The 18250-nt window shown below is 46.2% G+C and overlaps 2 protein-coding genes across 2 annotated transcripts; both read left to right on the top strand.

The window, feature by feature from the left end:
• Positions 1-797: 797 nt before the first annotated feature.
• On the top strand, positions 798-5603 carry LOC123399373 (exopolygalacturonase-like). Its single transcript, XM_045093788.1, has 3 exons — positions 798-1514; positions 4310-4641; positions 4878-5603. Exons 1-3 carry the CDS (start codon positions 940-942, stop codon positions 5363-5365), a joined length of 1395 nt encoding a protein of 464 aa, XP_044949723.1. The 5' UTR covers positions 798-939; the 3' UTR covers positions 5366-5603.
• Positions 5604-6609: 1006 nt separating this feature from the next.
• Positions 6610-7365, top strand: LOC123399372. The gene has a single exon (XM_045093787.1). It carries the CDS (start codon positions 6745-6747, stop codon positions 7102-7104), a length of 360 nt encoding a protein of 119 aa, XP_044949722.1. The 5' UTR covers positions 6610-6744; the 3' UTR covers positions 7105-7365.
• The last annotated feature ends 10885 nt before the right edge of the window (positions 7366-18250 follow it).

Genomic DNA, 18250 nt, shown 5'->3' with positions numbered 1-18250 from the left:
TAGAAGCGAAGGAAGTATTTAAAAACAGAGGAAATGCGATACTTAAATATCCCAAGATGAACTGATAGGCATATATTACTATTTCAAATGCATTTTACTCATTTAAGCAGGTCAACCACACCCCCGACCTTCGATTGATTCACTAAATAAACATGTGGTCCGATCCCCTCCCCCTCCAACCAGATCTGGCCAAACGGGCAGTGCTAGTCGGGCCGGCCGGACAACCCGCAGGCCAGGCACGACACGGGCTAATCGTGCTCGGGCCAGGCACGAGCACGCCGTGGACCGTGCCCGGGCCGCCACCCCAAGCCCGCGTGCCAACACGACACGACACGATTAGGGGGAGCGAGGCGGGGGGGCGCAAGGCACGTCGTCTTGGGCCACGATGGGGGACAGGCCGACAGGGGGAGCGGGCCCGACCGTTCTGCGACTGTTGAAGCGGTCAGCGGGGCAGGGGCGCAGAGCGCGAGGCGGCCAGCTGGCTGGGGCGGGACCACGTGAGGGAGGGGGCGCACGAGATGGGCGCAGGAGATGATATTTTCGGATTTTTTGGTCTGTTTTTTAAATCAAAACGGGCAGTGTGTCGTGGGCCTACCGTGCTGCAGGCCGTGCTTGGGCCTGGACCCCGGGCACATGGGCCGGCACGGCACGGTCCGTTTAATAAATGTGCCCTGACGGGCCGTGTCTGAATATAACGGGCCGTGCCGGGCCGGCCCTTTTGGCATTCTGCATCAGCTTATCCGGTCACCCCCTTTCAGCAACAAACACCTTTCTCGCCCCCACATCATCTTCCTCCTCCTCCCCCTCTGACGGCGACATGTCCTCCGATCCAACTGCAAAAGCCGCGCGGCTCGCGTGCGGTTCTTTCCCACCCCATGCTTCCACAGCAGCAGCTCCGCGATCGCTAGCTCGGGGAGCAGCAGAAGACTCAACGCCGCAATGGCAGCAGCACCCCCTCTCCTCCTCCTGCTCGCGGCGGCCGCGTCCCTCCTGCTCCTGCTGCCGCCGCCGGCCCCCGCTCACTCCGCGCCCGCCCGCGTCTTCTCCGTCGCCGACTACGGCGCGGCCGGCGACGGGACGCGCTACGACACGGCGGCCATCCAGGCGGCCGTCGACGCCTGCGCGGGGGCGGGGGGCGGCCGCGTGCTGCTCCCGGCGCCCGGGGACTACCTGACGGCGACCGTGCACCTCCGCTCGCGCGTGGTGCTCGAGGTGGCCCCCGGCGCGCGGCTGCTGGGCGGGACCCGGCAGCGGGACTACCCGCCCGAGCGGCGCCGCTGGTACGTCGTGCTGGCCGAGAACACCACCGGCGCGGGCGTCACCGGCGGCGGCGAGGTCAATGGCCAGGGCGGCGCCTTCGTGGTCACGCCCAGCGCTCAGAAGAACGTCATGGTCAGCTGGAACGCCACGGGGGACTGCGTGGGCGACGAGTGCCGCCCGCGGCTCCTCGGCTTCATCGACTCCAAGGACGTCGCGGTCCATGACATTACCCTCAACCAGCCGGCCCTGTGGTGGTCAGCTCTTCTTGCTCCCTAGCTTCGCTCTGATGAACTCATAGAACTTACATTGCCAAAACCTCTGAACTGATTGAACAGGTGTAGTGTAGTCATGTAAATGCACTGACTTGTCTAATCCTTTCACTATGTCTGAAGTCTGAACTCTAACGATACTAAAAGCACTGAAGCACACACACATTCGCCATCAGCTGCTGTTATTAGTTGTTAAAACTTGTTGTCACACGAGACAGATCGATATTTGGTAGGATTGGCAATCAGTTCATAATGATACTAGTAGTTAACCAACGATACACGTTTGCAATCAGTTGCTGTTATTAGCTCTTACCTGTTATATGTCCACTACAGACTTAAACGCATTTAGAGCATCTCCAATAGATGATGTATATTTTGGTGCTCCAGATCGGTGATGGTTCAAATTTGGAGCGCCAAAATGTGCTTTTTACATCTCCGAAAAAGGCTCAACTTCAACAGATGGTCCAAAACGGAGATATAAAAAAAAAAAGAAACTCCAACAGATGGTCCAAAACGAAGATGTAAAACCGGCGGGCGGCCGCGCGGCTGCTGTTCAGCCACTGTACAGCCGCGGTTTTGCATTCAAATATCACTTAAAATTTGAAATAAAATGCATCATCATAGTTCAAATCCCTAACAAAAGTGCATCATCATCATCATAGTTTCAAATCCAACTATCAAAAGTGCAAGGTCCCAAGCAAAGTTTTTCGGCCTATAAATTAAAATGCACATGAATATCATTCATGCGGGTCATCAACACCACCGGTGTTGTGAACCGTGGTACGATCATCATGATCACCGGCTTCTTTGTCGACGTTGTGAGGCGGTGTAGTATCGTTGCCGAGAGCATGACTGGAAGCACCTTCATTGCCTCCCATGCCGTTCATGTTGCCGCCATAGCCACCTCCATAGCCACCCATCATGTTGCCGCCAAAGCCACCTCCCATGTTGCCACCAAAGCCACCTCCCATGCCACCAAAGCCACCTTCCATGTTGCCACCGAAGCCACCTCCCATGTTTCCGCCAAATGCAGCATTCATGGCACCTCCCATCATGTTCATGTAGCCACCCATGGCACCTCCCATGCCTCCTCCCATCATCATTTGCCTCATGAGCATTTCATCGCGACAAAGTTCAACAAAGGCCTTTGCCTTGGGATCAAGAGTAGATGTGTCCATAAACATATACTTGAGGGCCTTCTCCTCGACCATCTTCATCTCCTCTAGCTCCACCTTCCTCTCCTCGGCCGTCGCCCTCCGCCGCTCGGCCTCACTCCTCTCCTCTATTTTCTTGAGCTTCAACATTCTTTTTTCTTCCGCATACTCTTTCCTCGCCATGACAATGGCATCAAATCCTTCCTTGAGTTCATTGTCTCCGGCCTTGGTTCCCTTCACTTTCTTGTTTCCATCGCGCCTATAAGATTTTGTCACGGAGTGAGGAGTGGGTCTCCTCTCCTCACCGGCGATATCTTCTTCATCCTCAATCACCACACTCTTCTTCTTCGAAGCATCAAAAGTCTCTCTAGTTTTCCACTTCTCATCCTTGAGCTCTTTGTAGCAATGATGAAAAGTGAAAGCTTTTACTTTCTTATTCTTCTCGCCTTTCATGTTCCTCTCTTGAAACATACTCGTGTGACACATAATCATCATTTGCCACATTTTTCGCGTGCAAAAAAGCTTCATCATCAAGACTACAATTGAACGTACAAACATTCAACATCACATTCAATTTTAAACAACAAACGAGAGCACACAATATTTTTTTTACCTTTGCGGCATATCATCGAACATGTTGGAGGCGGTGGCCGTCGGCGTGGCCACATCTTCCTCCACGGCCGGCGGCGGTGGAGGTGGAGGAATGACTGCTTGGCTGTTGGAGGACGCCGCCGGCCGTGGCTGCGAGTCATCGTCCCGAGCCACCGCCGCTGCCTTCGAGGTTTTCGCTATCCGAGCCGAACTTTCGGCCGGGTTTCGATCGCGATTCGCCGCCCGTTTTTGCGGTGCCTTCGCCGCCTTCGTAGGAACCGCCGGCGCGGTGGCGACCGGCCAGGGCGGCTTGAATCCGGGCCGGCAGGCGGGGGACGGCGGCATGAACGCGGCGATGGAGGGCCAGGGCGGCGACATGTGTCAGCCCACCGCCGGCGGCGGCGCGGGGGGGGGGGAGCGAATGAACAGGCGGTTGGTCGTTTGGCGGGCGGCCGCAGTTTTACATCAGTTGTATCTCGTGATGTAAATTTGCATCACGAAGTTTTCATTTTACATCTCCGGGAGGCGGTGATGTATTTTTTTTTACATATGGACCATCTGTTGGAGCAGCGTTTTTTGCTCGCGAAGATCCATAGGTATTTTTACATATAGACGGTCTATTGGAGATGCTCTTAGGTACAATCACTGAACTAGAAAAACAAAAAATTATTTCAACTGATCCTTAATAGGGAAAAAATTGTTTTTGCCACTCTAGATTTTGCCAATTTTCCATATGCCACTCTAGATTTTGACATTTTACTTTTGCCACTCTTAGTTTTTGACAATTATCACAATTGCCATTTTGTGTCAAAAACAAAAGAGTGACAATTGTTATAATTGTCAAAAGCTAAGAATGGCAAAAGTGAAACAAAATTATTTTGTTTTTGCCATTGAATGGCAATTGTGATAATTGTCAAAAACTAAGAGTGGCGAAAGTGAAATGTCAAAATCTAGAGTGGCATAAGGAAAATTGGCAAAAATCTAGAGTGGCAAAAACAAAATCTTCCCTAATTAATATGCTTGCATTGTCTGCAGCCTGCATCTTGTCAGGTGTGACAACTCGGTGATCCGCAATGTCTCTATATACGGGGATTTTGACACTCCTAACAATGACGGAATTGACATCGAGGATTCAAACAACACGGTCATCACCGATTGCCACATAGACACCGGAGATGATGCCATCTGCCCAAAGTCTAGCACAGGGCCTGTTTACAACTTGACAGCGACAAATTGCTGGATCCGTACTAAATCATGCGCTATCAAATTTGGAAGTGCAAGCTTTTTCAACTTTGAGAAGATGCTCTTTGACAACATTACTATAGTTGATTCACATCGAGGACTTGGAATGCAGATCCGTGATGGAGGTAATGATTTTGTGCTTGCAATTGTGAATGAACCGGCATACAATTAGGTGGGGTACACTGAACATCTTATTCAAAAAACGGCTATTTTTTTATTGCAACTTTGTGGAGTTTTTTTTAATGGGTTTGCCACCTTCAAATTTTACTTAGCAGTCATCCTGTGTTGTTGTACTTTCAGCTATTGCATTAATTGGTGGGCTGCTTTAAGCATCCTAATTTGGAGGTACATAATTTTGCAGGGAACGTTAGTGATGTGATATTTTCAAACATCAAAATGCGCACTAGGTACTACCATCCTTCATGGTGGGGGAGAGCTGAACCGATCTACATCACTACCTGTCCAAGGCACCCTGATTCCAGAGAAGGCACCATTTCAGATGTTCGTTTCATCAACATCTCGTCAGTATCAGAAAACGGTGTTTTCCTGGCTGGATCGAAGCACGGCTTGCTTCGCAACTTGAAGTTCCAGAATGTTGACCTGACCTACAAGAGGTGGACAAATTACACTGGGGGCCTGTATGACTACAGGCCTGGGTGCCAGGAGATGGTAAAGCACAGGACTGGCGGTATGATGCTGGAGCACATCTCAGGCCTGGAGGTTGACAATGTCAGTATGAGATGGTCGAGAGGAAGCCTGAAAGGGTGGGATGTTAACCCGCTCCTCTTCCGGCCATCCACTATCGACGGGCTGTCGTTCCACGATTGGCAATCGCTGGATGTTCAATAGCAGACCAGCTGAATCTCACCCTTATGTCGATATGTATCACGTATCCACGATGAATAAGTCATGATTCTTTTGTGACATGTTTAAATAAAAGATCCCAATTCCAAACAGCACTTTTTATTGATTCTGCTGTCTGCATGTATGGGGGATTCTTTTGGGAAGAGTGTAAATAAACGATCCAATCCCAAACAGCATGCTGTACTGATTTCTGCTGTCTGCATATATGGATGAGAGTCCCTGATTTGGCTGTGTTCCGAGCTTGAATTTATGACTGTAGAGCTGATTTATGTGAGCCAATTTGCACTTCTCAGTACTTGTTCAAGTGAACCTTCCACCTGAAGTGGACGAATAATGCAGTTTATGCCGCGCTTGGTATGAGTGTAATCTAATACCGGTGTAACTTACCGGCTCAGTGCTATTTTTAGCTGGAAAATAAAACGACGGACCGACGTCTGTATTTCTTACAAGCGTATTTGAAATACAAGCGTATTTAGCTGGAACACGACAATCCAACCATGACCTTAGTATGCTGCTGTGACAGTTTGAAAGAGCTGATTAATGGCTTGTGTTTTGTCCTAATTTTTCATACTCCGGAATCATTCCCCCCTATCAAAAGCTTAGGTCAAGTAGATGGAGCTATCATTCGTTTTTCAGTTTTGAGCTAGAAGTTTTTTCTTGAACTTTTTGATGATATATTGACAAAGGAATTTCTCATCAGTATTTGAGATAAACTAGCATGTGTTGTACAATAGTTTTTGTTGAAGAAATATGGCCGGCTTTATTTAATCTCGACCTGAAAAGTACAGCTGTAGTAGCCAACTAAAATCTAGGAAATAATTCACATCGATAATTTTAAAAATGAAACTCAAACATATTGTCGTGTATTTTATATATATGAAATTATTAACTTCTTTTGGAGAGGATACGGCCATAGCACCTAAGTAAACAACCCGACTAAAAAGTACTCCCTCCGTCTCATAATATAAGAACATTTTTGATACTACTCTAGTGTGAAAAACTTTTTTATATTATGGGACGGAGGGAGTAGTAAATGACACACATATATAATTTTCAAGTTTTTTGCTTGAAGAATATTCACAACTCATTTGGAGAGGGAATTCTCATCTTTTTTCGGCAGTCCTTGGTGAAAATATACTTGCTACGTTCCAACCTTCGGGCTCCGGCCCGCTAAAGATCACCCACTTCTTCCTAGTGTAGCCCAACACCGGCCAAGTCCAGCCCACTTACACCACTCTCTGCAGCGTCCACACCCCAGGCAGCCTCGTCTCCGCAGAGCAGCCCCCAAAGCAAATCGGCGACCCCCCTCTCTCTCTCTCCGATCTCCAATCCTCCACCACGCACACGCGCACCAACCGGGCACGATGCGGGCGATCTCGTCGGCGGCGGGAGGGATGCTGCGGGCGCGGCTGCGCGCGGCGGCGCGCCTCCGCGGCGGGCACGGCGACGGCGGGGGCCGGTGGACGACGCCGGGGCACGAGGTGCGGCCCAAGGGGTACCCGATGAACCGCACGCCGCCGCCGCCCGGCGAGTCGCGCAAGTGGGAGGACTGGGAGCTCCCCTGTTACGTCACCTCCTTCCTCACCGTCGTCATCCTCGGCGTCGGGCTCAACGCCAAGCCCGACCTCACCCTCGAGACCTGGGCGCACCAGAAGGCGCTCGAGCGCCTCCAGCAGCAGGAGCTCGCCGCCGCCTCCGCCTCCGCCGACACCATGGCCGAGTGATTCCCCCGCGCGCGCGCGGGCGCCCCAGGTCTTCCTCGAAACCTAGGTTGCTTCTGTTATGTTTTGCTTCCAATAAGGATGGTTGTGAACTTGCGATGTATTACCAATCTGATGTTGATGGGACCTGGGCTGAACACTATGTTTCTGTTTCTGTTTTGTTGTTGAAATTTATCTGATGATGATGGCAGATGCCGTATACATTTCCTAATGCCCTGTCATGTCCTAAACGTTTTGAACAGCTTGAAATGTATCCCTTATTTATTTTTCCTTGGCCATAATTTGATACATACTTTCGGGAGCGTAATTAGGACTGATTATACCCGTCTCTCTTCGCCTGAAGTGACTAGCTGGCTGTTGCAGAAAATAAATAAATCAAATGTCGCATTGAACAGCTTGAAATGTTGCTTGCTTGTTGGAACTTACAAGTGATGCTTCCTTTTGTGGGGCTTTGGTATTGTCTTTCTCCTTTTCTTTTCCAATGATGAGTGAACATTCTCTTTGATAGAAGAAAGGTTACACGCGATGTGCTACTTCAGTAAATGATCAGGCCCTATCTTTATGAAAGAGGGAGGTAAATAGTATGTGTAGATTACTAAATGAAATTCGAGTCTTAGCACATGCTGTAAGTTTGGCCTTTATTTGTACTGTACTGATAAAATATGAACAATTAGTTGAGTTTATGTGATTGAAGTAGAGTGTTGTTTGAACATTTGTTGCAAATTGTGATGAACCATGTTGTGTAACTCAGAGTTAAAATAGATACCATGAACAATTGTGCACTTGAATTTTGCTGATCCTGTGAAGGATGTATTATTTTCTTGTTGCAAATTGTGATGAATCATGTTGTGTAACTCAGAGTTAAAATAGATACCATTCTGTTTCTTGACACCGTGGTTGGTGGTAAATTTTCTCTGGTTATTGGATTAGTAGCTAGTTAAGCGTGATAGAAAGTCAGGAGAATAACTTTGCACTATATCTACTGCAGTTATTTTCTTTTTTGTTCATATTTTGCAGAGCTTATAAATGCATTGATTTGTTTCATGTCAATTGTTCAACACATGCACTATCACTACCAAGACACCATTAACTCTGAACAATAGTATCTTATACTTTATCTGTACTTAATTGGGCAGCTAGTTTGGTATTTGCGAAATTGAGGAGAGGAATGGGAGGGGAGGGCAACAGAGTGTGTGCGTCTCAGGACATGAAGGGTAGAGGGTAAAAGGATACAGTGAAATCATCGGCTTGCTTGGGGCTGGGCTCATTCCCAGCTAGCCACACGTCTCTGTGGTAGACGGATTAGGGGGAAACGGGTTTATTCATTCTTGCCGAGATGGCGAAATAACACAAGGCACCTGTTCTTTGTAGGATAAACTAGCAAATAACTATCCTGACTCAAATAAGAGGCCAACTCCAACTCCCAAACCAACCAAAGAGCATATGATCTTAAAGATTCCTAGTAGCTCCCCTACATTATGCACAATGTTAAGGAGACCTTGCCTCATTTGTTGCTTTGTTCCAGCTGACACACGTGTTGGCTTACAGCAGCTCTGTTACGTTGTACCCCAGAAGGAGTCCATAGTATTAGAAGCCCAAAGTTTAGGTGACTTGTTTATCTAAAATATTAGTGCCAAGCCCAAGATGCTTTACCATGTCTTTTATCTTTGTCCACAAGATCATGAACAATTCTAAACATGAAAACATAGAGATGATGCTTTTATTTTAATCAAGAAGTAAAAAATGTTGTAGGTAGGGGCTAGTGGCACAAGCAGACACTGGTCTACCTTAGAGAGCAGCCTGTAAATAGAACACTGGATATAACTGTTTCTTTATTTCCTTATGATCAGTAGATCAGAGGGGTCAATTTGACTATCTGTTATATATAGCACCAAATTGTTGTGTGATACCCAGTTCCTGCCAAATTATTTCCCAAAACTTGTTGTGTGATACCCAGTTCCTGCCAAATTTTATGGAAATCGGAGGCGCAAAGCCCCTGCATAAAATAGGAAGAAACCAAGGTAGTATGTAGAACATAGGTTAACGATGTTATGGGTTTCTCAAAAGATTGTTGGTGGAGTGATTCATGAACTGGGTCACCTTTGTTGGAAAGGGGAATTTGGACGACTGAAATCTATCACCGCGATGCCTCGTTGCCCCCTAGTCTACAGTCAGTCTGTCCTTTTTGGTGAGTGTCAGTTATGAATACTTCAATTCATCAGGTTTATTAGTTTCACAAATAATTTCGTCAAAGTTTGTGTACTGTGCACATCAATACTGCCGTTGCAACTTTGTTTACAGAAAATGCTTGCTTTCCGGAGAAAATATTACTACTCGTCAGCAAGCAATGAATGATATGTCAATGTTTCTCAGAAAATAACACAGGAGTAGTAATAAGCTCACATTGAGAAAATGAGAAAATGCTTGCTTTCACAAATAATCAGAATATTATTGGTTTCACAAACATTGAGAAAATATTACTTATTATTTCACGCAATCAATGTTCCCCACGGAGGATGATTTGCCAGCAAGATAATTGACTACTTGAGTATTCTGATTTTAGCAAGCATGGCGCCATATTGCTTTTAATAGCAAAAGGCGCCTGTAAAAAAAAAAGCAGAAAAAAGTGAGATGAATACTATGGCATATTGACATTTAAAAGTTAAGCCACATTGATTCTCCTAACAAAATCATGCAAACTTTGTTGCGGTACATAGTTGGGAAGTCGTTGCGTTAAGGCCCTAGAGGGCTAGAACTATCATTGATGAAGAGAGTGTAGGATGGAAGGACCTAACCCGAAATAAGCCCAGATCCAAGTGGATTCACTGATGACCAACATTGGTCGATTCTGGCGACATCTGCAGAGGTACACCTCCACATGTCTTTCAGCGACGCTAGATGCATTGCAAAGACGGGGGCTAAGAGGGGAGAAATTTATTTCATCTTGAAGAGGTCGTTGCCGACTTGCCTTCCTGGACAAGACACAAATCCTAACCAAACTCAAAAAACATCTAAAAATAAAGCTCTCACGCCGGTAAGGACTGGGATCCACCATGACTTCATGGCCCACAGTGGGGCAGGGAATCATTGTTGATTGTTGCCTTCGAGTCGCCAGCGAACGGATATTGTAAAGCATGTCGACTATGCATGCTTCGATTATCCTCATTTGTTGACTTGTTCTCGTCATATAGTAGCAAACTGATAATTGGTAGACATCTTATTACCACTGTCGAGATTCACGGGTCACATCACCACACGTATTGCATTGCAGCTTCGTTGTCTCCATGCAACATGAGGTCACCTCCTTGATATTCGGTTCGCAACATTGAAGCTCGCATGGCAGCTACTGCCATGGTGAGGGATGCAATAGCAATGGCCACACATCGTCCTTTGGCTTGCAGCAACGATGCCTATTGTGGCAAGGATGCACACCAGTCCCCTTGGTTTGAAGCAACGGTGGTTGGCCATGGGAGCGAGGCCTCTCTTCCCCTATCGAGCGTGGCGAATGAGAGAGAGGGGTGGGATGGGAAAGCGACACAAAGACAAGTGCAAGGGGAGGAGATTAAGGTGAGGATCGAGAGCGGTGGACAAGCCCCACATGTTATGTGTCATGTAGAAGAGGTGGTAGTCGTGAGACTGGCTGGTTGGTGCGGTGAAAACAATGAGTTTTCTTTGACCCATCCCATTAGTGTGAGTTTCCTCCCATGTTGGTGTGTACTCCATTCCACCAATAAGCTCAAAGGACAGTGAATATACCATTGTTTGTGAAACTTCATGCAACAAAATCTGAAATATCATGAAACAAAAGAGCAATTGCGAGAACTCTTGAGCATCAATTGGCCGCAACGCTTTGTCTGATCACTTCTTCATCCCAACTATTTGTAACACGATCAATAAGATCATAAATCTTGGACGTAAGTTATCCCTCTCTTCTAGCAGCACAATTTGAGATCCACGCTACCACATATCTTCTTAAATATTAATATCCTGCCAATTGCCAGCTCTTCATATTTAACCATGCTTGGGATAATTGACTCCCGCCGTAATACTTTGCCCTTCTCTTGTTTTGCATTCAACAAATAACTTTTCAAGACTCTGGCACTAAAAGAATTCGGGTCCTGAAGGTGACACCATGCTTGTTTATGCAACATCCCCAAATTGAAACAACAGATATCACAAAAATCCATCCCTCCTTGAGTTTTTGGAACACTCATTTTCCATCAAGCCATCCAGTGTATCCTTTTTTGATTTATCATCGTCACCCCATAAAAAATGTGACGTGGTATCAATGATTCCTTTGTGAGTTTCTTTAAGAATTTTAAAGGCGGACATAGCGGTATGTGAAAATGGCTAGAACAACAGGCTTGAGGAGAACTTGCTTTCCTCCATGAGATATTTTTTCCATCCATTGATTTTTATGATAAAACAGTTAATCTTGTCAAAAAAATGCCTCCGTTGCACAAAAACATGCTTCCATCATGGACAACAGATCTTGCTAAATAAACCACATTACTGATTATTCATTAGGAAAAATCATAATTTACCAAACTATTTTGAAAACAAACCGATTTGTTCATGAAAAGGAGAGGTTGGGATGTATTTTTATTCAGGCCCAGCGTTTCCCTACTTAAGGTGAGAGCATCTCCAACGGTTCGTCTAAAGGGGCGTCTATACGCGTTTAGACGGCGAAGGAGCAAAGACGGCCTTCCAACAGCTTGTGTATATGTCCGTGTTAAATTTACACATCGTCTAAATCGCGCTCGAGGACGTCCAACCCTGGACGATGTGAACCCGTCGTCCATAGCCCAACAGAACGCCATGTTCCTCCTTCACGCCGAGAGGAGGAAGAGGCGCGCGACGCCTTCATGACGCACCACCGCCGAGGTACGCCCTTTTTGCTGGGCTGGATCCAGATGCGGGGGGAGGGGAGGGAGCCGCGCTCGGTGCCCGCGGGGGTGAGGGGGTGGGGGTGGGCATCGCCACGCTCGGGCTCGGGGGAGGGGAGGGCGGATGCCACCGCTGCCGCGCTCCGGGATGGAGGAGAGGGTCGTCGCTGCTGCGCTCGGGATGAAGGGGAGGGCCGCCGCCGCCGCTGCGCTCCGGGGTGGACGGGAGGGCCGTTGCCGCCGCTGCGCTCGGGGTGAAGGGGAGGGCCTCCGTCGCCGGTCCGCTCGGGGGGAGGGGAGGGTTGTCGGCAGCGCGAGAGGGGGAGGGACGGTGTCGCTACACACTGGGAGGGAGGAACGGGAGCACGGGGAGCATGGGATGTGCTTTGTATGTGGCTTTTGGGCATGGATTTGGACTGAAGTTCTGAATGTGTGTGCTTTTTCAATTTTTTGCAGATGGAAGGCGACGGGCGTTTTCTTGAGATGTTGAACTTTGGTGTATCATCACAAGTGCTAGATAGTCCAGTTGGGAAGCAAGAAATGGCATCAACTCAAAAAGCATTTGCATTTGTCAAAGCAAAATCCACTAAAGGACTGAATTGGTCTACTAAAGAGGATGAACTATCGGTGGAAGCATGGTTGCACACCAGTTTGGATGTTGTGATAGGGGCAGATCAATCTGCAAATTCTATTGGGGTAGGATTTTTGATTACTACAGCACGCGCAAGAAAGTATCATGGCCGGATCATGTTCAAAATGCACTCAATTGTTGTTGGAGCACTATTAATGAGCAAGTCAGCAAGTTCTGTGGATACTATCAACAAATACTTAATAGAAAACAAAGTGGGGTGACTATCGCTCAGCTGGTATGCATCCATCTTTTTAGTTCAATACTAAACTTTCATATGTTTTGTGAGAGTAATAGGCCGTTTATTTGTGCAGCAAGCCAAGGCACTTGTTTAATATAAGTCCAAACATCCTAAAAATAGGCCATTTGCGTTAATGCATTGCTGGTTAGAATTACAAAAGCACCCAAAGTGGAAGGCTCGTGTGGTTTCAAAGGGGCATAAAAAAAGCACAAGAAAACTTTCGATGCAAGTCCATGTACAGCTTCTAATGATGAAGACTTTGGTTGCCCTAATGCTCTTGATACAGAGATAAGGACCGAAGCGAGATAAAGAACGTTTACGGAAAGTTAGAGCTTCTGCTTCCGATGCTCTTGCTTCCAAGTTATCATTAGAAACTATGTGGGCACAAAAGCTAAAGAAGGCCGAGGTGAAAGAGGCCGCGAGGACTGCTCGTTATGGGTGAGCATTTGATTGAAAGGGAAGCAAATTGCAATGCAGGAGAAGCAGATGTTAAACCAGGAGAGGGAGAGGCATATGGTAAACCAAGAGAGGGAGAGGCATATGGTAAACCGGCGAGCATTTGAATTGCAAGAGAAGCAAATAGCAATGTAGGAGAGACATATGTTAGAACCAGGAGAGGGAGAGGCATATGGTAAACCAAGAGAGGGAAAGACATATAACAATCCAGAAGAGGGAGATGGCACATAAACAGTTTGAGTTAGAAGAGAAGATCATGTCCATGGACACTAGTGCTATGAGTGGGGCACAACAACAATACTACATGAACAAGCAGAATGAGATTCCCGCTCGCCGATAGAACACATCAGGTTTGTCGTGCGAACTAATTCTCATGTAAACTATTTATCTTGTTAACTATTTGTCGTGTGAACAACCAGTATGAATGTATTGGAAACATTGCATTATGCCATAACTAAAATAATACATGATAAGATTCAACTACATTATTACAACTGCGTACATAATTATTCATCTCCAAACTTCTCCGAGATGTGCTCAACTAGACAGAGAGTGAAATGCGTTGTGTGTGATCCGTTGACTCATTTGAATAAACGTACTCAGTTGTTTCGCATGAGTACGAGATGGGGTCACTTTTACTCCCATAGAGTCGTAGTTGTAGTCTCGTGGACCAATGTCTCGTTCATCTTCAACTATCATATTATGCATTATGTTGCAAGCTTTCATGACATCACCAATTTTTTTGCGTTTCCAACCTTTAGCTGCCCCCGAACAATGGTAAATCGGCATTGCAGAACTCCAAAGGCTCTCTCCACATTCTTTCTGGCTCCCTCTTGTCTTTTGCCGAAATGTTTCTTCTTTCTGCCTTGTGGAGCTGGTATTGTCTTCACAAATGTTGCACATGATGGATATATACCGTCTGTAAGATAGTGTCCCATTGTGTCGGAATGACCATTGATGGTATAATTCACTTTTGAAGCTTCACGAATCCTGTTTCATTCATTGTGTTGTAAGAGAGAAGACACAAGACTTAGAAGAAAGATCAGAGAAGCACAAGATGGAATGATTTAAGCGAGGTGAGAATGGGTGTTATATCTAGGCCTGGAATAGAGCCGTTGGAGGTTATAAAATGGTAGTTGAATTGGTAGTTATAAAATAATATTAAAATATAAGAGTGATAATATAAACATTTTATATATAGACATTTTGTTGTAAAACTGAACGTGTATATGAAAGAATATTTTTAAACCATTGTCTATATAAACATATAGACATCTAAATATACATATGGTATTAGAGATGCTCTGAGGTTGGGATGGGATCTCCAGCAGGTTAGAAATGTTTGAGACACACAGCCAGCTCGCGCAGCATCTGGCAGTGGATGTCCTGCAAACACAAGAACAGTTGAAAAGTTAAGCAAGTGGATCCGTGGATCATATGCAATACTAGCATTTATGCGCCGGGTGCTGTGTGCAACGCCCGGTCTGTTGAGTTACAGAGTTAAATACCACATCGGAAGGAGATCGTGGTAGGTCAATGAATCCATTATCAAGGAGTAGTTTTCCTTCACAGTGTTATTTGTTGAAATCTGTAATGGGCCTTAAGCCTATAAAATAATTTTAGAAATCTTTAAGGGTCCATATACATGGTGGCATGATAAGATGATGGTGGAAAGTTTAGTCTCATCATGGTAGTGGAGAAAAGTTGGACCCCTTTATAAGGGTCTCTTTTTTACATGTTATTGGAGAGTGAGAAGAGAAAAGGCCCCCGCGCACTCCTCCGCCGCCGTCCGCCTCGCCACGCCTCGCAGGAATGAGCCGAGCCGAGCTCATGCTACGCGCTTATTTTTACCGGTCAGGAACAGAGAATACGTAAACGGATGCGCCACGAACTGAGACGTCGGATCGTGGGTTGTTACCGACTCGGACATGGGTTCAGCCCACATCTCTCCACCCGACCACCTATATAAGCAGAGCTAACGCCAGCCCACATCTCTCCACCCGGCCACCTATATAAGCAGGGCTAACGCCAACCCTAGCCGTCACGAGATCAGATCACCTCTGCCTCACGCGCTCGTTCCTTTGTTGCTGCTGCTGCCGGTGACTCCGTCCCGTTCACCGCGTAGACGGTTGACGGGAAAGAAGGCCTCCGAAACCTCGCCTCTCCGGATCCTGTACGGGAGAGGGGCGATTAGGTTTTTGGGGAGCGATCACGCGATTGCTCGCCTCCGTCCGTCTGCTTCGTATACGTCCACGTCGCCCTCGTCATCGCCACGTCTTCACCAAGCGAAGCCGACCGTCTTATCCGTGAGAAGGCCGAAGCCGAAAAGAAGGCGGCAGAGGATGCTGCCGCCGCCAACGCTGCTTCTAAGGCCAACTGGCTGATTGGAGGGTATAACCAGTTTATCCCGCTCATGTTTATTTCTGCCCTAGTAGTACTACCTATATGCGTAGATGTTTCTGCTATATGCGTAGTACTTGCTAGTATGCTCTATAATCAGTGTGTCATGAATCTAGTCAATGCCATGTTAGTAATTATTTCATGGATTAATCTATTCGGAAAATTGCCTATTTACTCAAGAATCCAAAAACCTAACGTGTGTAGGAATTTTTCGAGTAATGGTTTTATTGCTGCGCTGAAACCGGATAAGTTTACCCGTACTTATTTCAAGCGTTGGCAAACGAGAACCACCTTATGGCTCACGGCTATGAATGTGTTCTGGGTAGCCGGCGTCACTCCTATGGGAACGATCACTCCTGAAGAGGAGAAGGCATTCGCGGATGCCACCGTCTTATTCCTTGGAGCAGTTTTAAGCGTGATCGGAGATAAGCTGGTTGATGCATATTTACATGTGCATGTTGCCAAAGAGCTGTGGGAGGCGCTCGAATCTAAATTTGGGGTCACCGATGCTGGGAGCGAGATGTATGTTATGGAGCAGTTTCATGATTACAAAATGGTTGAGAACCGTTCTGTACTTAAACAAGCTCATGAGATAATATGCATTGCTAAAGAACTTGAGGTTCTGAAGTGCGATTTACCTGGCAAATTTGTCGCGGGGTGTATAATCGCCAAGCTCCCTAATTTCTGGAGGAACTTTGCTACCACTCTGAAACATCAGAGGCATGAATTCTCAATAGAGGATGTCGTCGGCCATCTAAGTGTTGAGCAAAACTCGAAAGCAAAGGACTCGCACGGGAAAACGATCGAAGGTCCTTCTGCTGCCAACATGGTACATCAGAGGAACTTAAATTCCCACAGACCCAAGGGGAAGAATTCTGTCCAACAGAATACCGAATTTAAGAAGAAAGGTAAGAAGACCTTCAAGAAGAACAAGAATGAAGATGGTTGCTTCAATTGTGGTTCTGAGGAACATTGGGCCAATAAGTGCCCAAACAAGTACAAGAAGCCACGACAGGACTCCAAGTCTGCCAATATGATTGTGAGCAACAATGAAAGTGGTGCATCTGGGTACAATAATTTGTTTACTATATTTTCGGTTTGTCAACCTACCGATTGGTGCGTAGACACAGGTGCAAATATTCATGTGTGTGCTGACATATCATTGTTCTCTTCTTAACAGGTCACAGACCGAGGGTCCGTATTGATGGGGAATGGCGCGAGTGCTTCTATTCTTGGTGTTGGCACGGTTAATATGAAGTTTACTTCGGGAAGGATCGTGCAACTGAAGAACGTGCATCATGTCCCCACCATCAAGAAGAATCTCGTTAGTGGCTCCCTTCTGTGTAGAGAAGGGTTTAAGTTGGTCTTCAAGTCTAATAAAGTAGTTGTTATGAAATATGGACTTTTTGTTGGAAAAGGTTATGAATGCGGAGGTTTGTTCCACCTTTCCCTTGCAGATTTTTGTAATAAAGTCATGAACAAATATTGATTCGAGCGTTAATGAATCTGAAGTTTGGCATTCACGTCTTTGTCACATAAGTTTCGGTGTTATGTCACGGCTAGCAAAACTGAACTTAATCCCGAGTTTTACTTTAGCCAAAGGTTCTAACTGCCATTCGTGTGTGCAAGCAAAGCAACCTCGCAAGCCTCACAATCTTGCATAGGAGAGACACTTGGTGCCATTAGAACTCATACATTATGATCTTTGTGAGATGAATGGTGTGTTGACTAAAGGCGGAAAGAAATATTTCATGACATTGATAGATGATTCCACTAGATATTGCTATGTGTATCTATTAAATACTAAAGATGAGGCTCTACACTACTTTAAAATCTATAAGGCAGAAGTTGAGAATCAACTTGAAAAGAAAATTAAACGAGTCCGGTCTGATCATGGTGGGGAGTACTTCTCAAACGAATTTGTTTATTTTTGTGCGGAATACGACATTATTCATGAGAGGACGCCTCCCTATTCACCCCAGTCAAACGGGGTTGTCGAGCGGAAAAACCATACTCTAACTGATTTGGTTAACGCCATGTAAGATACATCAGGTTTATCCAAGGCATGATGGGGGGAGTCTTTATTGACTCTGTGTCATGTCCTGAATAAGGTTCCTACAAAAGATAATGAGGTCACTCCATATGAGGAGTGGTCAAAGAGAAGGATGACGCTCTCATACTTACGTACTTGGGGCTGCTTGGTGAAAGTAAATGTGTTGATCCCCAAAAAGCGTAAGCTTGGACCAAAGACCGTGGACTGGATTAATTTGGGTTACACTAAGAATAGTGTTGGCTATAGATTTCTAGTAGTGAAATCGGAGGTACCTGACGTGAAGGTCGGTACAATTATGGAGTCGAGGGATGCTACATTCTTTGAGGATATTTTTCCATGAGAGATATGCAAAGCACTTTTAGACAGGAATCTGAGGAAACTCCTCGCATGCCATTCCTATGGAATATTATGAACAAACACATGATGAAAATCCTGAGGAGGATGACAAGAAAACCCTTGGTAAGGGCAAGAGATAAAGGACTGCA

This window comes from Hordeum vulgare, chromosome 5H (genome assembly GCF_904849725.1).
Source record: "Hordeum vulgare subsp. vulgare chromosome 5H, MorexV3_pseudomolecules_assembly, whole genome shotgun sequence".
In the NCBI taxonomy this organism is placed as follows: Eukaryota; Viridiplantae; Streptophyta; class Magnoliopsida; order Poales; family Poaceae; genus Hordeum; species Hordeum vulgare.
Note: the sequence above shows the minus strand (reverse complement) of the source record. Positions and strands in the feature narration are given on the sequence as shown.